The sequence below is a fragment of the Rutilus rutilus genome (genome assembly GCF_951802725.1).
Source record: "Rutilus rutilus genome assembly, chromosome: 8".
Taxonomy (NCBI): domain Eukaryota; kingdom Metazoa; phylum Chordata; class Actinopteri; order Cypriniformes; family Leuciscidae; genus Rutilus; species Rutilus rutilus.
The window spans coordinates 31,715,712-31,736,274 of record NC_140222.1 but is presented as its reverse complement, the minus strand read 5'-3'; the positions used below and the strand labels follow the sequence as shown (position 1 = coordinate 31,736,274).

Sequence of the window (20,563 nt, the reverse complement as noted above, 5' to 3'; positions counted from 1 at the left end):
AGGCACGTTACAAAACATAATCATAAAAGAAAATGTAAACATAATATAAGAACAAACCAATACATTACTGGCACTAAATAACAATGAAGCCTGAGTCAATATCATTAAATGAGTATAAAGTGAACGTTCTCTGCTGGGAGTGACAAAAGAAATCCTAACAGCTCAAATCACCTACAACAAGCAAAAAAATAAATAAAAAAAAATCATTGAGATTGTTCATTATGAATGGATGAGATGGAGAAAGACAGTAAACCAATACATAATATAAAAACTAACTAAGATAGTGAACCGATTTCATACATCCCGGCCAGTAGATGTCAGTATAACGTCCAAAACCAGTGATACTATTGGGATCAAAATAAGAGGCAAAAACCAATAGGCTTTTTATTATTTTATTAAACATTTATTTAAAAAAATGTAATTTTATTGCCCTGATTCTTGGACTGGTTTCCTAAAGCTTGAATAACCTTCCTCTCCTCCAGATGCAACATCTGCCAATGCCCCCTGCACAAACAAAAAACAGATTTCTGGTCAAAATTATGCAGGTACAACATAGACATTACATATATAGTGGAGAGTATGAGTTTAGTAGTGAGATATGGCATATTATGTATTTGATAAGTTGTGTACCCTATGTAGTTGCTTCAGGTTTGATGGGCTATACAAGCACAATGTAATATTGCACATGTACATGCACTATTGACCTAACATAGAAGAATAGAAACACAAATACAACAGAATCACAGGCAATTCAACACAACATAAATGATCACATAATCAAATAATCATAATTTCAGCTGTAATGACAGACATACGATGATAAACTTGCGAAACACAACCTGCAGCTTGAGGTCATTTCGAGCAGCCCATATCCTTTTAGTGCACATAAAGTGCTGCGATGTTTGAATTAAAGGAACATAAAAATAATGTAAGAAATATGTATAACATTTGTGTATATATATTATAATATATTAAATGTACAGTATATGGAGAAAAGTGAAAGAACACCTGACCAATTGCACACATTACATTCTAAATACACAAAAATGAACATGGAGTTGTTCCCCCTCTCCAGCTACAACAGCTTCCGCTCTTCGGTGAAGACTTTTGGATTGTTTCAGTGGGAATTTTTGCCCATTCATCCAGGTCAGGCACTGATGTTGGATGAGAAGGCCTGTTTGTTTGTTTTTAACGCCATGCCAGCTTCTGTGGCTATTTTCATGTCGAGAAATATTATGGTATATCAGGTGTAATACAAAACTCAAACTATATTTAGTGTAACTTTGTTAAAAATTTCTTTAAATGAGTTAACTGAATAAAAAAGGTTTCTCGCAGGGTTATAACCAGCACAATCTAATAAAACATGCTTCAATTATAGAGTTTTGACAAAGAACATTATGGTTTTCTCCTAGTATTAAAAACTTGTGTCATCCTGGAATGGCCTATTCTGCAACTGGTATAAACAATCTGGGTCCCATCGGTTTGAGATTTGATAGAAACTTCTTCTTTCAACATTTGGGCTGATTTCATGAAGTTTATTCATAGTATGTAAATCCCACTCTGTTTGCCATTTGTTATTTATATAGAAGTGATTTTTTTTAGACCCATAGGAGGTACTGTGCAAATTTGGAAGTTAATAATGCCTCTTTGAGGCAGAGTATTTTTGTTTTGTTTTTTATTTACAAGAGGGGATTTTACAGACGTGTGTTTGTTCCAGTATGTTTAGACCCAATTTGAGATACTGTAAATGTGGTTTGATCTGTAGTCCAAAAGGTTGGATATGACTTGGTTTTTGTTCGTACAAACTTGTAAGAGGAGTTAAAGGGATACTCCACTTTTTTTTGGAAATAGGCTCATTTTACACCTCCCCCAGAGTTAAACAGTTGAGTTTTACCGATTTCGAATCCATTCAGCCGATCTCCGGATCTGGTCGTTACCACTTTTAGCATAGCTTAGCATAGATCATTGAATCGGACAAGACCATTAGCATCTCTCTCAAAAAAAATGACCAAAGAGTTTCGATATTTTTCCTATTTAAAACTTGACTCTTCTGTAGTTACATCGTGCACTAAGACCGACGGAAAATGTAAAGTTGCGATTTTCTAGGCTGATATGGCTAGGAACTATACTCTCATTCCTGCGTAATAATCAAGAAACTTTGCTGCCGTACCATGAGTGCAGCAGGCGTAATGATATGGCACAGCGCCTGAAAATAGGTCTAATAGGTTAGACAAACTTAGTCCCGGTCACGTTGGAAGTTACCGAGCTGGGGACTATTTTCAGGCCCTGCGTCATATCATTACGCCTGCTGGACTCATGGTACGGCAGCAAAGTTTCTTGATTATTACGCAGGAATGAGAGTATAGTTCCTACCCATATCAGCCTAGAAAATCGCAACTTTTCATTTTCCGTCAGTTTTAATAAACGATGTAACTACAGAAGAGTCAAGTTTTAAATAGGAAAAATATCCAAACTCTTTGGTCATTTTTTTGAGAGAGTTGCTAATGGTCTTGTCCGATTCAATGATCTATGCTAAGCTATGCTAAAAGTGGTACCGCCAGACCCGGAGTTAGGCTGAATGGATTCGAAAACGGTAAAACTCAACTGTTTAACTCTGGGGGAGTTGTAAAATGAGCCGATTTCCAAAAAAAGTGGAGTATCCCTTTAAGAAAACAGGATGATGAGCCGGATTTCCTTTATTGGTCTTTAGCCTTACTGTGTATTGGCTTATTTGAGGCATCTGTTTTCAGTGTTCAGGAGTCGGATGTGTGATTTCCTGGCTGATCCAAATACTATACATAATCCAAACGTGAGTGTATTAGCTTCTTGTAAAGATTTAGAAGCACCGAACTCTCTGCACCCCATTTTGTTTTTGCAATTTTTTTTTTATATTCCTGACTTTGAGACATTTATCCTTTAAAATTTGTATGCGAGGAATAAAACTTAATTTATTATCAAGGGTTATTCCAAGAAATTTGGTTTCCTTGACAACTCCGATATGTTCCCCATCCATGAATATCTCTGGATCAAGATGAAGAGATCGTAGCTGGCAAAAATGAATGCAAATCATTTTTGTCTTTGAAAATGTAAAAGCATTTGATACTGACCAGGCCTGCATTTGGTTCATTATCGGCTGAATTTTCTGTGCAACGCTTTTCATGCATTTGCCTCTGTGGCAGATACCGATGTCATCAACATACACACTTCAATGGACGTCTGACCCAATAGCTTTTGCAATGCCATTGATTTTGATACTAAAAGGAGTAACTGAAATGATGCTTCCTTGTGGAAGTCCTAGTTATTCTTATTTATGTGGGTCAGATATTACCTACTCTGACTTTAAAATGTCTGATTAAAAAATGGCAATGAAAATCGGTAGGTGCCCTGTAAAACCAAGTTGATATAAATCCTTTAAAATCCCAAACTTCCAGGTGGTGTCATACGCTTTCTCCAGGTCAAAGAAAACAGCCACTGCATGTTCTTTTTTAATAAAAGAAAGTCCAATGAGAGGATCCATTGTGCTTCTTCCTTTTCTAAAACCACATTGAACTTTACTAATTATAATTTTTTTGATTCCAAGATCCATACCAGACGTTCATTAATCATCCTTTCCATGGTTTTGCATAAGCAACTTGTCAGGGCTATTGGGCAGTAGATGTTAGGTTCATTGTGATCTTTTCCTGTTTTCGGGATGGGAATGATTTTTCACTTCTTTCCAAGAAAGTGGAATATTCTCTGATATCCAAATATAGTAAAAGAGTTTTAAAAGTAGAGACAAAAATGGATGAGGCAAATTTTTGAAAACTGATAATGAATATCATCTGGTCCAACTGTTGTGTCGTGAGATCTGTTTATAGCTTTTATTAATTCTTCCATTGTGAACAGTTGATTATAAGGTTCCTTATTATTATTTTCTTCTTGTGCTTGGATACCTTGAAAAGCACTTAAGCTCTATTTTCAATAGTGGAGTTCTTTTCAAAATTTTCTGCTAGTATATTTGCAATCTCTTGTACCTTTTTCATTCCTACCTTTCATCCTTCGGATCAGATTCCAGACCTTTTTTGGTTGAGGTACTTTGTCTCATACAAATTGAGATACAAATTGTCTCCCACTTTTCCTTTTTGCATCGTTTATTATTCTTCAAGATTTTGCCCTAGTTATTTAAATCTTGATACAATTTTCATTTGTTGGTTTTCTGAAGAATAATCTCTCTGCTTTCTTCCGCTCTTTTATAGTGTTCGATGGGGTTGAGGTCAGGGCTCTGCGTTGGCCAGTCAAGTTCTTCTGTCAAACTCATCCAATCATGTCTTTATGGACATTGCTTTGTGCACTGGGGTAGAGTCATGCTGGATTAAAAAAAAAGTGCATTCCCCAAACCGTTCCCACAAATTTGGAAGCATAGCATTGTATAAAATGTCATCTTATGCAGAAGCCTTAAGGTTTCCCTTCCACTGGAAGTTATTTTCCCACCTACACCAAACATTACAGTTGGCACAATGCAGTCAGGCAGGGTACGTTCTCCAGGCATCCGCAAAACCCAGACTCGTCCATCAGCCTGTCAAACAGAGAAGCGTGATTCGTCACTCCACAGAACACGTTTCCACAGCTTCAGAGAGGCTTGCATGCAGCTGCTCGGCCATGGAAACCCATTCCATGAAGCTCCCGCCGCACAGTTTTTGTGCTGATATTAATGCCAGTGGAAGTTTGAAACTCTTCACTGATGGAATCAACAGAGCGTTGGCGATTCTTGCGCTCCATGTGCCTCAGCACTCGGTGATCCCGCTCTGTGATTATATGTCGTCTTCAGCGTTGTGGCGGAGTTTCTACTGTTCCTAAACACTTTCACTTTCCAATAGTTCCACTAACAGTTGACCGTGGGAACATTTAGCAGGGATGAAATTTCACAGACTGACTTATTAAAGGTGGCATCCAATCACAGTACCACGCTTGAATTCACTGAGCTCTTCAGAACGACACATTTTTTTCACGAATGTTTGGCTAGGTGCTTGATTTTATACACCTATAGCAATGAGTCTGACTGAAACACCTGAATTCGAAGAGGTATGTCCCAATACTTTTGTCCATATAGTGCATGTATTATAGACTAACGTTCAAAAGTTTGGGGTCAGTAAGATTAAAAAAATAAAATAAATTATAATAATAATGAATACATTTATTTAGCAAGGGTACTTTAAAGTACTTTAGTACTTTAATTTATAATGTAAAAAAAAAAAAAAAAAATCTATTTCAAATAAATGCTTTTTACTAATCAAAGAATCCTGGAAAAAATTAACATGGTTTCCACAAAAATACAGAGCAACAAAACCGGTTTGAACATTGATAATAGGGTTGTGCCGATAGAGAGTATTGTGATTCATGTATGGAAGATAGTCAGATATATGATGCCTTTGACTATATCAAGACATTAATTGGCTCGTTTTCCCAATAACGTATTAAACTATTATTATTATTATTGCTATTATCAGGCTAGTACTATCAAATTAATATTAGCACCTACAATTCATTTCCCTTCCCTAATTTTAGAACGACATCAACACACTTGTGACACATACACAAGTGTATGAGGATTGAGGACTTCTAAAAGAAAATGTTTTTAAAACAGACTACAAAACTATATCCCACATCAAAATTGAATTGTAAGAAGATCTATTCACAAATTGTCAAGAGTGATTGTTATTAAAGAGACGCATCATTCTTATACAGTTTGAGCCAAGGTGAAAATTGCATCGTTTTATTGTCAACATTTTGTTTCCACAGCACATGAACAAAACATTTTAGTGACACTAATCAATACAATTACAAATCAATAATAATAATACTAAAATTAAATAGGCCTAATAACAGTCTTTTGGTCCGAACACAGCACAATAATCAGTCATCAATGAAAATCAGCTATAAACACTGACCTAAAAAACACTATTATTAATGTATGGTCCACAAGAGAAATATTAAGCCAATAAATGAAGATAGTAGATTCAGTTTTCATTGTGCCTGAGAGAATTATTGCGCCATGCAGTGTCAGGATTGCCAAAAGCTCGGGGAGTTTTTGCTTTCACTTTCGCTTTCAGGGAATAATTGACTGTGTTTTGAGACTCCTTCACAGGCGTAACTCTTATGAAGTTTGTAAATAACGTGTGATACTATTGACTCGCCTTTTGGGTGAAATATTTCTGTGTGGAGTGATTCTTCTTCTTTATCACTAACTTGGTGCTCGCAAAATGGTAGAAAAAGATTTCCCGTGATAATAAAACAAAGTAAATAATCAAATAAATGAGTAAATTATTGATGAAATAAGTACACACTAAGACTTCTTTCAAGAACATTACAAATCTTGTCCAACCCCAAACTTTTGAACAGTAGTGTGTTTGTTCATAAATATATTCATTTATTTATAAGGGTGAACTAACCATCTAAATAAGGATTGAAATTCAAATGATACTTGCCTCATTTCCTTGAGTAGCTCCAACTGTTTTCACATCTATCTGAGGAGAAGGCACATTGGTTACAGGCTCACTTCCATCTGGACTCTGTGTGTCTTTCTGCTCCTTTTTGTCCACGGTAGATACATCTTTCTCCTTTTCCTCAACTTTCACTTCAGGCTCTGCATTTTCCTCTGTACTAGGGTCCACCTCCTGTGTCCGCTGCTGAAAATCAGTCTCATCATCCCTGGACGTGTTACCTGCAGCACGTAAATTCTCTACCCGGACCCTCTGGGTCCCTCTGGGCGAGACGGCTAAATCCTGTCGGAGCTCCATGCCTCTGTCCTCCTGTCTATTTAGTTGGTTTCCTGCTTGATTCACTCTGTTGCCGTTGTCCTGGCGTATTTGTAGTGGCTGTGGGGCATCACCCCCTTCCCAGACGTCCTCATGCTCCCTTAGTTGAGGAGCTTGGCGCTGTCCTACCGCAGGAGGCGGCGGGTCCCCTCTCCAGCCCATCCGGGGCAAGCGTACTGCTTGATGTATAGCTGCCTGAGCACCTCCATACATAGACACCTGAGAAGAGCAAAGATGACTTAGTATGTTTTGTTTTAAATAAGATATTTAACAAGTTTTCTGTTCCCACCACTTACAAGGATGGCTAATGCAATAGTAAGCAGCACAGGTATCTGGAGAGTGAATGGTAGATCCTTCAACAGCGCTCTCAGGAACTCACTCAAGCCTTCCCCAATTTGCTTCAAGGGATCTGTGATGAAGCTGGTTATGGTGACCGTGATAGCCTGAAATATAAAACCCACAAAATTTGCATTAATGCATTTCATTTTCATCTCTTATAACAGCTCTGATAACTGCTTTTGGAACAAACCGATATCTGCAAGAATAAATAATATAATAAATATAATATAACAAAAATGTATTGAAAATGTCTCTCTATTGCAGATAAAGTACTGCTCAAAACAGCACAAACAGTAATACTGTGACATTATTACAATGTAAAATGACTGTTTTGTATTTGAATTTGATCAAAGCTGAGTTTTCAGCATCATTACTCCAGTCTTCAGTGTCACATGATCCTTCAGAAATCATTCTAATATGATGATTGGCACATGGCCTACATAAAAAAATTCCCAGGTGTTCATATTGAATTCATGTTATTTGAAGTGTTATTCTACTCAATACTCCTAATGTGTGTGCACCAACTTTGATGGGTTTAATGCAGAGGACAAATTCCGATTTGGCTTACCATTCTTGGCCTTCACGTCACTTTCACTTTATTATTGTCACAATACCAGGATGTGTGCATAGCACACAGACAGACAAAGATTCAGAAGAAGATAATTCCAATACAAAGTTTAATCCAAACAGGCAATGACAGGGCAGAGACACACATCTAACGTGAACGAGACCGAACCGAGAATGAATGTGAGGGTACAACTTAAGTAGGAGCACAAACGAGACTATAAACAAATGAGAAGCGGGAAAACTGAACAAAGGAAGACACGTGACTAATGAAAACCGAAACTATCTGTATGCAACGTGACAATTATTTAGTTCAGGGTGGAGGTATCTGTTTTTTTATTTATCTAAATTGTTTATAGTACTAATTTGCAATTACACAGATTTTACATTCAACATACCAGCTTCAAAAATGATCATCTGATTAATCAGAAATCAACCATAACAATATTTTTCGGTATCAACAATATCCATTATAGTCATTCAAATTTCAGTCATTGGAAATTAAAAGATACAAACCTTTGTTGGAGGCACAAGCAAAATGGGGTTCACCAATAGGACCTCGTAATACATTTTGCAAGGATCATCTTGAAGAGTCCATGTCCGTCTGACCCACTCTAAATCAATGAGGAGTTACAACAGTTCATCCCTATTTGTCATTATTTACTCAAAATCGTGTCATTTAAAATCTGCATTTTTGTTCTTTTTGAAGCTTGAAAATATCTCTGTGTAGGTTCTTCAAAATTCTAAATTTATGTTCCATATCAAATTAATTTGGAATGACAAAAGGGAATAAATAATAAAAATTGTGGGTAACATATTCCTTTAACAGTAGCACCTCACCTGATAAACTGTCCTTCCAGTCCAGTTCCTTCACCCCCGTACATTTGCCATTGAAGCTCTCCACTTCCACAATGTTCTTCTTGTGTTCCGCAAAGACAACCTAGCCAAGAGGAAATGTTTTTTAACACACACACACATTTTATTCCCTTCAATAGCTATGTTTCCATCTAAAGTTGTGAATTTAACTACGGCCGTCTGCCGGAAGCTAGTTATTTTAGTCGATGAAGTTTTAAATATGTATATTTTTCTTACACGAACGCATCGCTTCGCTTCAGAAGGCCTTTATTAACCCACTAGAGCAGTGTCGAGCACTTTAATCACAGATGCACTTTGTTGGACTTCCAAAAAAATATACCCATTCAATCCCATTATAAAGCTTGGAAAAGCCAGGACATTTTTTAATAGAACTCAGATTGTATTAGTCTGAAAGAAGAATGTCATATACACCTAGGATGGCTTCAGGGAGAGTAAATCATGGGCTAATTTTCATTTTTGGGTGAACTATCCCTTTAAGCTCGGGCATTTTAGAATAATCAAACCAACATTTGAGATGCTGTGCGATGAACCTGATCCGCTGGTTAGTTCAGTTCTCCAATCACATCCACTGTTGAGGCAAAGTCACAAGAGTTTTGTATTGTGCATCGAAGGTTTTCCATCGCAGTTTTTGCCTCTATTGAGCGCATGTTTTAGAATTGATTCATTTGCATCCAATGTTTTTGTCATGCCATATTCCAAAATGTGCATAAAAATAGGTGGATGGAAACAAAGCTATTGTCAACTGTTCAATACCAGTTTAGCAAAAATGTCACTCAACAGTATTTTGTGCAAAAATGATTACCATATAAAGATGGAACCAATTCCAGATCAAGCTAATAAAAAAGCAAACAGCAAACATTCTCCTGAACTGGACAAACCAGGACACCACAGACCAGAGTTCAGTGCAGATAACGGCTACGACAATCAGAACAATCAAAGAAACCTGTAGAAAATATACAGCACATATCCATTTATTAATATTAATACAATTATTTTGTTTATCTCTGAAAGGCTTATACAAAAACTGACCCTCAGGGCTGTATCAACATCCACATAAAACGTGTCTTCGAAACGCCACTTCCAGGCTTCATGGTTGTGACGTTTGAATTTGACCAGAATTTGACTGAGCGCCTCATCCATGGCTCCGGTGGTCCAATCGTTCTCTTCGTTCAAAAGCTTCTGGATCTCTGCCAGCGATTGCTTGGACAGCTTCACCATGGCGTCATAGTGTTTGGCTGTTTTTACATCATCAGGCTAAAGATTTTAAAACAGCAAAAGTTGTAAAACCTTAACCAATGCAGAGTAATGTTGTAATGAAAACAAAGTCACATACCAGGCCAAGTTTTGAAGTTTCTTTAAGGAGCTTGGAAAGGAAACGCTTGAATACTGGAAGACATACTGGCTTTGAAGAGGTGGCGGTCCCCTGCTTTTTGAGTTCATCAAACTAAAACAGAGGTAGCAGCGAGAAATAATATTTTTCAGTTATTCAAAAAAGTGTTGGATGACCATTAGTACCATGGTACAGTATAGTCTTCATTGCTTCAAAAATACCATGATAAAACATCATGGCAGAACCATTTTGTTAGCAAGGTCTAAATGAATAAATGTACTAAACAGGTGAATTTCGATATTTGTCACCTCTTTCTGTAAAATCTCTAGTTTATTGTTGCACTCAGATGCATCAGATTGTGGCACATCACAGGACTCTGAGCTGAATTCCCTTCTCTTGGTTGGCACATTCTGGTAACTGGCAGACTGTGAAACATAAAAAATTCATAGAAATGGTTAGGATGTGAATGATGTATACAGTATTTGAATTTCCTGCATAAAATGACAGTAGGCCTACTTGCAAGACTAATAATGATAGTTCAGTTGTTCAGCCACGGCTCACTGTAAATCAAACCGTCTATAAGAAATGATTTAATCAAATAACCGAGGTACAGTCACATTAACCGTTGCCAGCTAATTTGTTGTGGATTTTACAAAGAGTTCAAGTTGCTCAGGTGAATTTGCCACATTGCCCAACAGAAAGCTGCTTGGTTTGAAAAGTAATTTCTGGGTGAGCTGCGCTTCAGTTCTACACTATTGACAATAGACAATGGACCTTTTTGCTTGTGAGAGTAGTGGACTCAAGAATCGCTTGTCAATTTGCAAAAAAAAAAAAAAAAAAAAAAAATTGTCAGATTTGTGAACCACTTTAACAAATTCATAATAAAAAAAAAAAAAAAAAATCGTCCACAAGTCATTTTGAAACAGGGGGATTTAACTGGCCAATAAAATACAGATTAATGAACGTGCAGTTGTGGACAGCAGACCATCAATAATTTTCCCTAAAGAATTTCTCCTTTTGTGGCCTGAAAAAGAAAGGTTTTTAGCTTCATTAGAACGTCAAGGTGGGTACCAAACAGGGAACGTTCTCAGAACTTGAGCTAACGTTTTGGTTCTCTCAAAGTTATGAACAAACGTTCTTCCAGTAACGTTCTCGTCTTAAATAAGGTCCCCAAACGTTAGCACAAAAACATTAGTTATTGTTCAAGGAACATTTTTTTTTTCCTGAAACGTTGGACGTTCGCTTAGGAGTTTTGAATGTTAACCTAATTGTTTCAGAACATTCAAAACATTCCCATAACGTTTGCAAAATGATAAAACCCGGACGTTTTGAACATTCATAGTTCGTTAAAACGTTCTAAGAACATATTTTGTTAGCTGGGTATAAATGACGGAAATGTCATTTTTGGGCGAACTACCCCTTTAAAGTGGAAATGAAGCTGTCAGTCAAGTTTACATTATTTACTGACTTCTGCTTTATTAAAAAATGTGTGTGTGTGTGTATGTATATATATATATATATATATATATATATATATATATATATATATATATATATATATATATATATATATATATAACACGATCAATGTAGGCTAACAATTTTAAAGAAAAACTGATGTTTTGTTATAGCTTTTGGAGCTGTGGTATTGCAAGATGGCGGCGCCCGTGCTTCAAAAGCCATAACAAAACATCCGCCTTTTCTTTCAAATGGTTACATTAATCGTATTTGTACATTTTATTTATTAAAGTGGAAATAATTTTACTAAATAATGTAAACTTGACTGACTGCTTCATTTCCACATTCAATTTTAAATCAACTAACGTTATAAGTTCGTAAAATCTTAAAATATGTGCCATTGCGGTGATATTTACGATTTAAAGTTTAAAATGAGTCTATTTTTACAGGGGGGAAATGTGATGAAGTAGTTAAATGCCCCGCAAGCACTGTAATACGGTAATTAAGTTTTTTTTAAAGTTGTTTTAAATAAGAAAATTTTAAATATATATATATTTACCTCTATGGGTTTTCTCATGCGCTTTGTCGTTGGGTCGTAGTTGATCATGTCATATGGATCGATCCATGCATCATCATCGTCCTGGTGGATATTTGCATTTGCATTAACAAACAGACTACAGAAAATAAAGAAACTCCAGAATCTAAACGACGAACAGCTTGGCAACTTCATAATCCCAACTGGAACAGACCATGAGAAAACTCAAGACTTACTGGTAAAACTAACTTAATGATATATTCTTAAAAATGTAAGTTCAGATTCAGCTTTCTTGGACATTTTATTTTACTACATGTTATGCAGATCACCCGTTTATCCTACATGTACTAAATGCATCTATCGGCCGGCTAAAAGTTACCCAATGATGGCTAAATAGAACAAAATAATAGAATACTTGTAGAAAAGTCGATCGCACTAGCCTAGGCAGCAAATATTTCCTTAGCCTACACGCTGGAAGCATAGACAGTAAAAGAAGAGAGAGAGCTGTCATTTACTGCCACATAGAATACACGCATAGATTCATAATCGCAATTGTTAAAAAATTCAAATACGGATTCTAAATACTCATATCTATGTGCAGTCTTGAAGAAGTTTCTTCTTTAGTGTAACGCCAAGAGCTGAAGTGCCACTCATCGCCCCCAGGTGGACAGCGTTATATGTAACATTCATTCTTGACCACTGAAACACATACAGATATATAATTTGTTTCCCTCTGTCAACTCCTCTGGGTTTCGTCGGTCTTCGTCTGCCTCGTCTCCTCCTCTGTTGGACTTTTGCAGTGCGTGTCACTGCTTCGTTGACCAGCTGTCTCTGTATATTTAAGCCCTCTGTTTCTCAATTCATGGCTCTGCTTCGTCAGTGTTAAGGTAGGCTATGCAGTATTTCTTGTTCTCGATGTTTATTAAATCACTTTATAGTTTTGTCTGCATCATGCACCTCGTTTTTGGATTAAGACTACACGTTATCAGTGACAATTAAAGCACAATAACATTATAAATCAACTTTATGTGACAGTTAGGATGAGAAAGATGGAAATGGTCAATGAACAAAAAATGAAAAGGGTGGAAAAGGGTTGCTGAATATATGCTTTTTAAATTTTAAATGAGCCTTACATGAACACTAAATGTCCATGTAAAACACTATCAAGGGTCAAGATTCTGTGTAGCTACGGACATATCGTACTAACTTAAAGAGTCAAACACAAGCAAGGTCACTTTTAAATAATTTCTTTGCAAAAATGCAGTCAGAACATTCAAACTGACATGTAGCCTATTTTATTAGAAAATTTTAATTTTTATTTTTTTTAAGCTGTTTATTTGTCATGCAAAATAATTCTAGATAAGGATTTCAGATAAAACTTCTAGATAAAACTTTTGTCAAACTTACCTTTACATGTCAACCCATCATATATTTCCATGCCACCATGTTCTTTCAGTTGCCTACTGACTTGTGAAACGTCACAATAAAGGGTCGATTGAGGAAAGGTATGTGAGTCGCAATTTAACTTACAGGTGCACTCAGTTAAAAAAAGTTTTTTTCACAAAGAAATGAACAACAATTTTGAGAAATGTGTGTCACACTCACAGTTTAAAAAATGTTCAGTATGAATGTGTGTGATGGATGAGATGGAGAAAAACAGTTAAACCAAAATAAAAGTTTTGTGTGAAGTGGCAGCAGATCGTGAACAGATTCCATATATTCTGGCCAGTAGATGTTATAATGTCCAAAACCAGTGATACTATTGGAGCAGCTTATTGTAATCTAAAACCCTACACCTTTAATAGGCTCTTTATTATTTTTTAAAGATAGGTTTACTAAATTCAAATGAAACTAAACACACATAAGGAAAAAGTAGCAAAAATATCTTTAAATTTTAGAAAGAAAATCAGTTCCCTTTCGAATGGGTCCTCGCACTGCGTCTGCCAAGCTTGACCAGTGTCTGAAGCACGTGTGCAAACGCAGCAATTGTATTAGCCGGCAACAGCCTATGATGTCACTACCAGTGTGACCATGTGTATAAAAGGGCGTCTAAGGAACACGCCATCCTCTTCTTCATCTTCAGGAGCCGTTTATTTTGAAGTGGGTCGTAAGCGACCATTATGGAAACGCACACTCAGTCCTCCAGGGGGCTGTTTCATTTTTCAATGAAAAAGCTCTACTCTCGTTTGTCCCTCTTCTCGAGGGAACCTGGACAAACACCTGTGCCCCGCGGCTCAGGTACTGCTGTTGAGGCGAGGATTAAACTAAGATCTCAGGTGAAGCTTGCTGAGGAGTTCGAAAGGGGGATGTCCCTTTCGCGCTCCTCTGTGGCTGACGAGAGTGATCTGCTGGAGGACGATGTATTATTTTTTACGTCATCCGATCCAGCGGGCAGTGCTCTGATGGCTTCAAGCCGTGATGAGCAGGAGATGGCTGATGATGAAGGCGAAAAGGAAGAAATAACTGAGCCTTCTCAGCCTGACTACCGCATGCATGAGGAGTTATTGGAGGTTATGGAACGCGCCTCGGCCAGACTGGATCTGCATTGAAGGTGTGAGAATGAGGGAGTCGCTCGTGGCAGACTGGACAAGTGATTTCTATCTGGACATAACCACCCGACTCCCGTGAGCCTTCCCCTTCTTCCTGATCTCCATACAGAGATCGAAAGAGCATGGAAGAAATTATATTCAGCCTGCATCCATCGATTTCAGCATTATAATTATGTGAATGTCGAGGGGATGCGTTATAATGTTATTCATCAGTGAAGTGTACTTGTGTGTGTAAACAATTCTTTTGAAATAAATCTGCTTGTTTTTATAAAAAAAACCATCTCTCTCTCTCTCTCTCTCTCTCTATCTCTCTCTCTCTCTCTCTCTCTCTATATATATATATATATATAATTCCTAAATGGGAAAATCTGTGTTTTACCCAGTTGAGGCTTCCACTATTCAGAGCTCTTTCTTAAAACTATCCTTGGCTGCTTTTAGTCAGTGTGTTGTTAGGCTTTCCCTCATCCATTGTGAATCATTAGTGTTAGATGGTTGAAAAATATTTTTTGGTACAAAAAGGGATGTTTGAAATAGCTCATTTGAATATCTGTAGTTTAAGGAATAAAATAAATGATATCTCAGAAATATTACAGAATTATAATTTCCACATATTAGCCATTTCAGAAACACATTTAGATTCAACTATTAATAGTTCTGTATTGAATATAGATGGCTATAATTTATATAGGCAGGATAGAAATTTGTATGGAGGAGGAGTAGCTTGTTATGTTAAAAATAATATTCCAGTCAAAGTTAGAGGAGATCTTAATATACCAGGAGTTGAAGTAATATGGGTACAGTTACAATTACCTTATGTAAAGCCTGTTCTTATCGGATGCTGTTATAGACCACCAAATTCTACTGTAATGTATTTGGATCAAATATGTGAATTGTTGGATAAAGCATGTGAAATGGGAGATGAAATCTACTTCTTAGGAGATTTTAATATAGATTGGAAGTCTACGAATTGTACATCAAAGGGTAAATTACTTTCTTTAGCTAATACTTGTAATCTGTCTCAAATAGTTAAGGATTATACACGAGTAAATTTGAAAGCCGATGGCACATATTCAGCAACTCTCATTGATTTAATTTTTACAAATGTAAAAGATTTATGTTCGGAGGCAGTCTCTATTCCAGTCGGTTGCAGTGACCATAATTTAATAGCTGTGAAAAGAATTACAAAAGTATTTAAATCCGGTCAAAATTTTATTCATAAAAGGACATATAAAAAGTTTAAAGAGAATGATTTCGTAGAGGAAATGAGGAGTGTAGATTGGTTGGAGGTTACACAGCAGCAGAATCCTGCTAGAGCTGTGGCCATTTTTGATAACTTGATAACCAGAGTAATAGACAAACATGCTCCTTTAAGGAAACAAACTGTAAGAAATGTCTCAACTCCATGGCTGGATCAAGAGCTCAAAGAATATATGAGGCACAGGAATCAAGCTAAAGCAGAAGCTATTAAACAGAATGACGTGGTTCAGTGGAATAAGTATCGTAAATTTAGAAATCAGGTGACTAAAATGAACAAACGTAAAAAACAAATATATTATCAAAATAAATTAAGAGATGCTGGAATGGACAGTGCAAAGGTATGGAAAACACTTAATGAATTACTAGGAAGGAAAACAAAACGTAATATAACATCATTAGAGGCTGATGGGATTTGTCTTACTAGACCAAAAGAGATTGCTAATTATTTGAGCCATTTTTTTAAGCATAAAATACAAAAAATTAGACAAGCTATGGATTTGGGACAAGATGAAAATATTTCATATGATCTAATATCAAATAGGATAATGAAAACAAAGGATTGTACATTTAAATTTAACACTGTAACAGAGGACAATGTGAAGAAAATATTACAAGCAAGTAAAGATAAACCCTGTGGAATAGATCACTTAGATGTTAAACTGTTGAAGATGGTGATAGATGTCATTGCTTTGCCCATTTCTCATATTATTAATCTGAGTTTAACAGCAGGTGTTTTTCCCTCACAATGGAAAAAAGCAAAAATTTTACCTTTAATAAAAAATAACAAAGAACAGTTTTCAGGTCAGAATAGCAGACCAATAAGTTTATTACCGGCAGTAAGCAAAGTGATGGAAAAAGTTGTGTATGATCAAATACAAGAGTATCTGGAAGTAAATGGGTTAAACACAATGTATCAGCATGCTTATAAAATGGGTCATTCCACAACAACAGCACTCACTCAGTTAACTGATTATTGGCTACAGGAAATTGATAATAAGAATTTAGTGGGTACAGTATTTTTAGATCTAAGCGCGGCCTTTGATGTTCTAGACCATAATATTTTATTAAAAAAGTTAGTTTGTTATGGATTTGAACCAACTGCTGTTAGATGGATTGAAAGCTATCTTAGAAAACGTGAGTACACAGTTTACTTTAATGGTAGCTACTCTGAGGTGGAAGAAATGAGTTGTGGGGTGCCCCAGGGCAGTTGTTTAGGACCCCTTTTATTTTCCGTTTTCACAAATGATTTTCCACTTGTAATTAAACATGCAACCATGGCAATGTATGCAGATGACACAATATTGTGTCAATCAGCAAGAGATATAGATCAACTGAATATTATGTTAAATATGGAGTTAGACTTGGTCATACAATGGATTACTGACAATAAATTACTTATTAATGCAGGTAAAACAAAATGTATGATACTTGGGTCAAAATATTTTCTTAAGCCATCATTAACATTGCACTTAGATATAGGAGGAAATGTGATTCAGCAAGTAGAAGAAATTAATCTATTGGGTGTAATTGTGGATAGCTCACTGTCTTGGAATAGCCAAATAAATAAAATATTGCAAAGAATGGGTCGTAGTATGGGAATAATCAGATATTGTAAGAAATTTATTCCCAAATGGTTGACCAAACGATTAGCCCAATCTTTAGTATTAGCTCATTTAGACTACGCGTCAGTTGTTTGGTCAAATACCAATGAAAATAATTTATACAAATTGCAAGTCGCACAGAATAAAGTGGCACGTATAGTTTTGGGTTGTCCATATACAACTAATATAATTACAATGCATAATAATTTGGCATGGTTAACTGTAAAATATAGATTGAAATATTTTCTTTTATCATTTATTCATAATATTATTGAAACAAAAACTCCTGAAATAATTTACAGAAAATTGACATTTTTTGCTGATCAACATAATTATTGCACAAGACAAACCACTGGAATGCGATGTGTTCTGCCTCAAGTAAGAACTAATCAGTTTCAGAGAGCAGTTTTTTATCGGGCCATGGTTGCATGGAATGGATTACCAGGATTTTTGTTGTTGGAAAATAACAGAAATTGTTTTCAAAAGAAATTAAAATTGTTTCTGTTCACACAAGAGTCATGATGCTGGAAGAGTATGGTAATATGGAAAGATGTTTTATAGTTTGTATTGGAGAGCTATTTATGGATTATATGTTCAGATGTATAGCATTTTTGTTTGTTTGTTTATTTATTTAATTGCATTGGGCTATTGTATATGATGTCCAGTTTGTGGATGGGTGTGAGTGGGTGTGTGTGAATAATGTACAAAATGATGAATTATGTAAATTTGTGATGTAATGAAGAGGAGACCCCAGGAAGAATAGCAACTGTGATTTCAGGCGCTAATGGGGATCTTAATAAATGAAATGAAATGAAAAAATTATGGTTGAAAACTCCACTCCCTTGAGCTCACCACTGGGATAGTGAACTCGAACGGCCTGGCTTTCTTTGCTAAGGCCTCTGCTCTCCTAATTTCGCCAATATCGAGTAAAATGGCTCTCTGTGAGCCTCCTCGTTAAGTAGCCTTAGTGTGAAGCCGTGTTACCTTTTCTCGCTAGAGAATATTCCTGCAGAAGTCTGCAAAAACCCTGAGCTCCACCTGGATAGCTATGTCCATGGCATGATTCTCTGGGAGCCCCCTTGGTAGGGCTGTCCCTAGTATAATATGTAGTTAGGCCTCCTCTCGTTCGTTCGGTTGGTATGCTGAGTGCTTCGCTCCCCAGGGCTAGTTAATGGCAAGTCGGCTGGGGCCTCTTTTAACAACATATTTATTCCAAGTTAAAGGACTTTTTGTAGGCCTCCTTCATGAATTGTGACTATTTGTAGGCCTTCTATCAAATGATCTCTCTAGCAGATTTTAATTTCAGCATGATTTCGATAATATGAATATGGTGCATTATACATTATACACAGATTTGATTCATACCATAATTTGAGAAATGGAAAATCATGCACATACATGTAAACACGATACACTTCCAATAAACTATTCAATAGTTAGTAACAAATGCATGAATTAAGTGTGATCAAAGCATAATAGTCAACATGTATAGTTTGAATACATTATATAGAATTATGCAGTTTACTAACATTTGATTCTAAGTCTTTCTAGCATTGTTTTGGATGATCTGATGCATTTTGATATGTAAAGGCAGTCTCTGTGGGTTTTTAGAGAGGATGTCAATCCTGTGTTCAAGGGAAGAGTTCAAACAGAGGTCTCAGATGGATGTCTGCTTTAGGTCTCTGTCTTGGGAATCAACCCCCTTTGGCGTTTCGATCAAAAGTCAGCAAACTCATTTAAAATGTTACAAAAGATTTCTACTTCAAATAAATGCTGTTCTTTTTATCTTTTTACTAATCAAAGAATCCTGTGGAAAAATATAATGTGTCCCACAAAAAATATTAACTGTTTTCAACATTCATAATAATAGGAAATTTCTTGAGTCACCAAATCAGCATATTAGAATGATTTCTTAAGAATTAAGTCAAGTCAAGTCACCTTTATTTATATTGCGCTTTTCACAATACAGGTTGTTTCAAAGCAGCTTTACACTATAATAGAAAAATAATGCAACAAAGTTTGTTTTGGCTGTACAGCAGCTCTAGAATTAAATAGTGTCATTGTCCAACTTAAAGGGTAACTCTCGCCAAAATTGAACCTAGGCTCTTTTTGTTAATCTACCCGAGTCAAACTTTCGTGTAAAAGCATAATTAGGATCAAATTAGTCAAAAGTAGTCGATCTCCGAATGCAACGTAATGAACTGACTCCATATGAGGAAATGTCATGAACTTGTAATTTCAATGAAAAGCATGATACAAGCTTTAGGAGCTTTCCATCTTTACTCTCCTCATGTTACCTTGCATTCGGAGATCGACTACTTTTGACTGACAAAATTTCAGCCACCGGAAACACTAACTGATAAAGTGAGTCATACAAAACCTTTCTTTTTAGTAAACTTTGTGTACACAAACAATGTAGTAAATGCTCAAGTTCATGTGTAGAGCCCCTGGTGATACTTCGAGCTCAGTTTTATGTTGTGTCCAGCCTTCTTAGTGTTTTAAAAATAGCGATTTTGGTGCTATCATAGAAGTGCCCCATGCACTCCCATTCAAAAGGCATTTTGACCTAAAACTAAAATACGGTCAATCTTAAAAGTGGCATTTCCATTCTAATTATGCTTTTACACGAAAGTTTGACTCGGGTAGATTAACAAAAAGAGCCTAGGTTCAATTTTGGCAAGAGTTACCCTTTAAGTAAGTTCAGTGTTGATTCATTTCCATTGTAAAAATCATTAGATATTAATTTAGTTAATATACAGTCATGATGTCGTCCAGCTGGGTTCAATTCTCATACAATGGTGTTAATGCAGTATGTGGCGAGCAGGACGAGGTCGAGGGCCGTGGGAGAACGGCACGAGGCCGGTGGCGTGATTGCAAATGAGTGACACCTGCGCGACGCACCGGTCTCGCATCTCTCACGGAGGAGCGGAAGCATAAAGGAGGAGCGACGACAGTGAAGAGCGAGAGAGGACAGGCCTGATTTTTAGTTCATGTTTTGTTTCTGTTTGTGTTGCCAGCAGTCGTCCGTGAGGGGCTGCTGGCTTTTACTTTCATTTTTGTATTTGTGTATTTATTTATTAAATACGTTTGAATGTCCGCCGGTTCCCGCCTCCTTCTTCCCATAACATCTGAACCCCGTTACATTGGTGCCGAAACCCGGGAAGAAGGAGGGACACGCTGTCGGAGAGCCCTCGCTGCTGGGAGGAATCGCGGTGCTGAGGAGGTCGGGCAGCACGAGGGAGCGTCGGCCGCCGATTGCT

At 36.6% G+C, this 20,563-nt stretch overlaps 1 protein-coding gene across 2 annotated transcripts; it reads right to left on the bottom strand.

Moving 5' to 3' along the window:
• Nucleotides 1-378: 378 nt before the first annotated feature.
• On the bottom strand, nt 379-12,491 carry clcc1 (chloride channel CLIC-like 1). 2 transcript variants are annotated; one of them, XM_084416928.1, is made up of 11 exons: nt 11,921-12,438; nt 10,212-10,328; nt 9,907-10,017; nt 9,603-9,827; nt 9,376-9,516; nt 8,538-8,637; nt 8,214-8,311; nt 7,091-7,237; nt 6,465-7,013; nt 631-704; nt 379-504 (listed from the first exon to the last, which is right to left on the bottom strand). In XM_084416928.1, the coding sequence occupies exons 1-10, from the start codon at nt 12,089-12,091 to the stop codon at nt 645-647; spliced, it is 1,719 nt and encodes a 572-aa protein (XP_084273054.1). In that variant the 5' UTR covers nt 12,092-12,438; the 3' UTR covers nt 379-504; nt 631-644. The 2 variants fall into 2 exon arrangements, with proteins under 2 accessions (XP_084273054.1, XP_084273053.1); XM_084416927.1 differs by lacking the exon at nt 631-704 and having other exon boundaries at nt 11,921-12,491.
• Nucleotides 12,492-20,563: the final 8,072 nt, after the last annotated feature.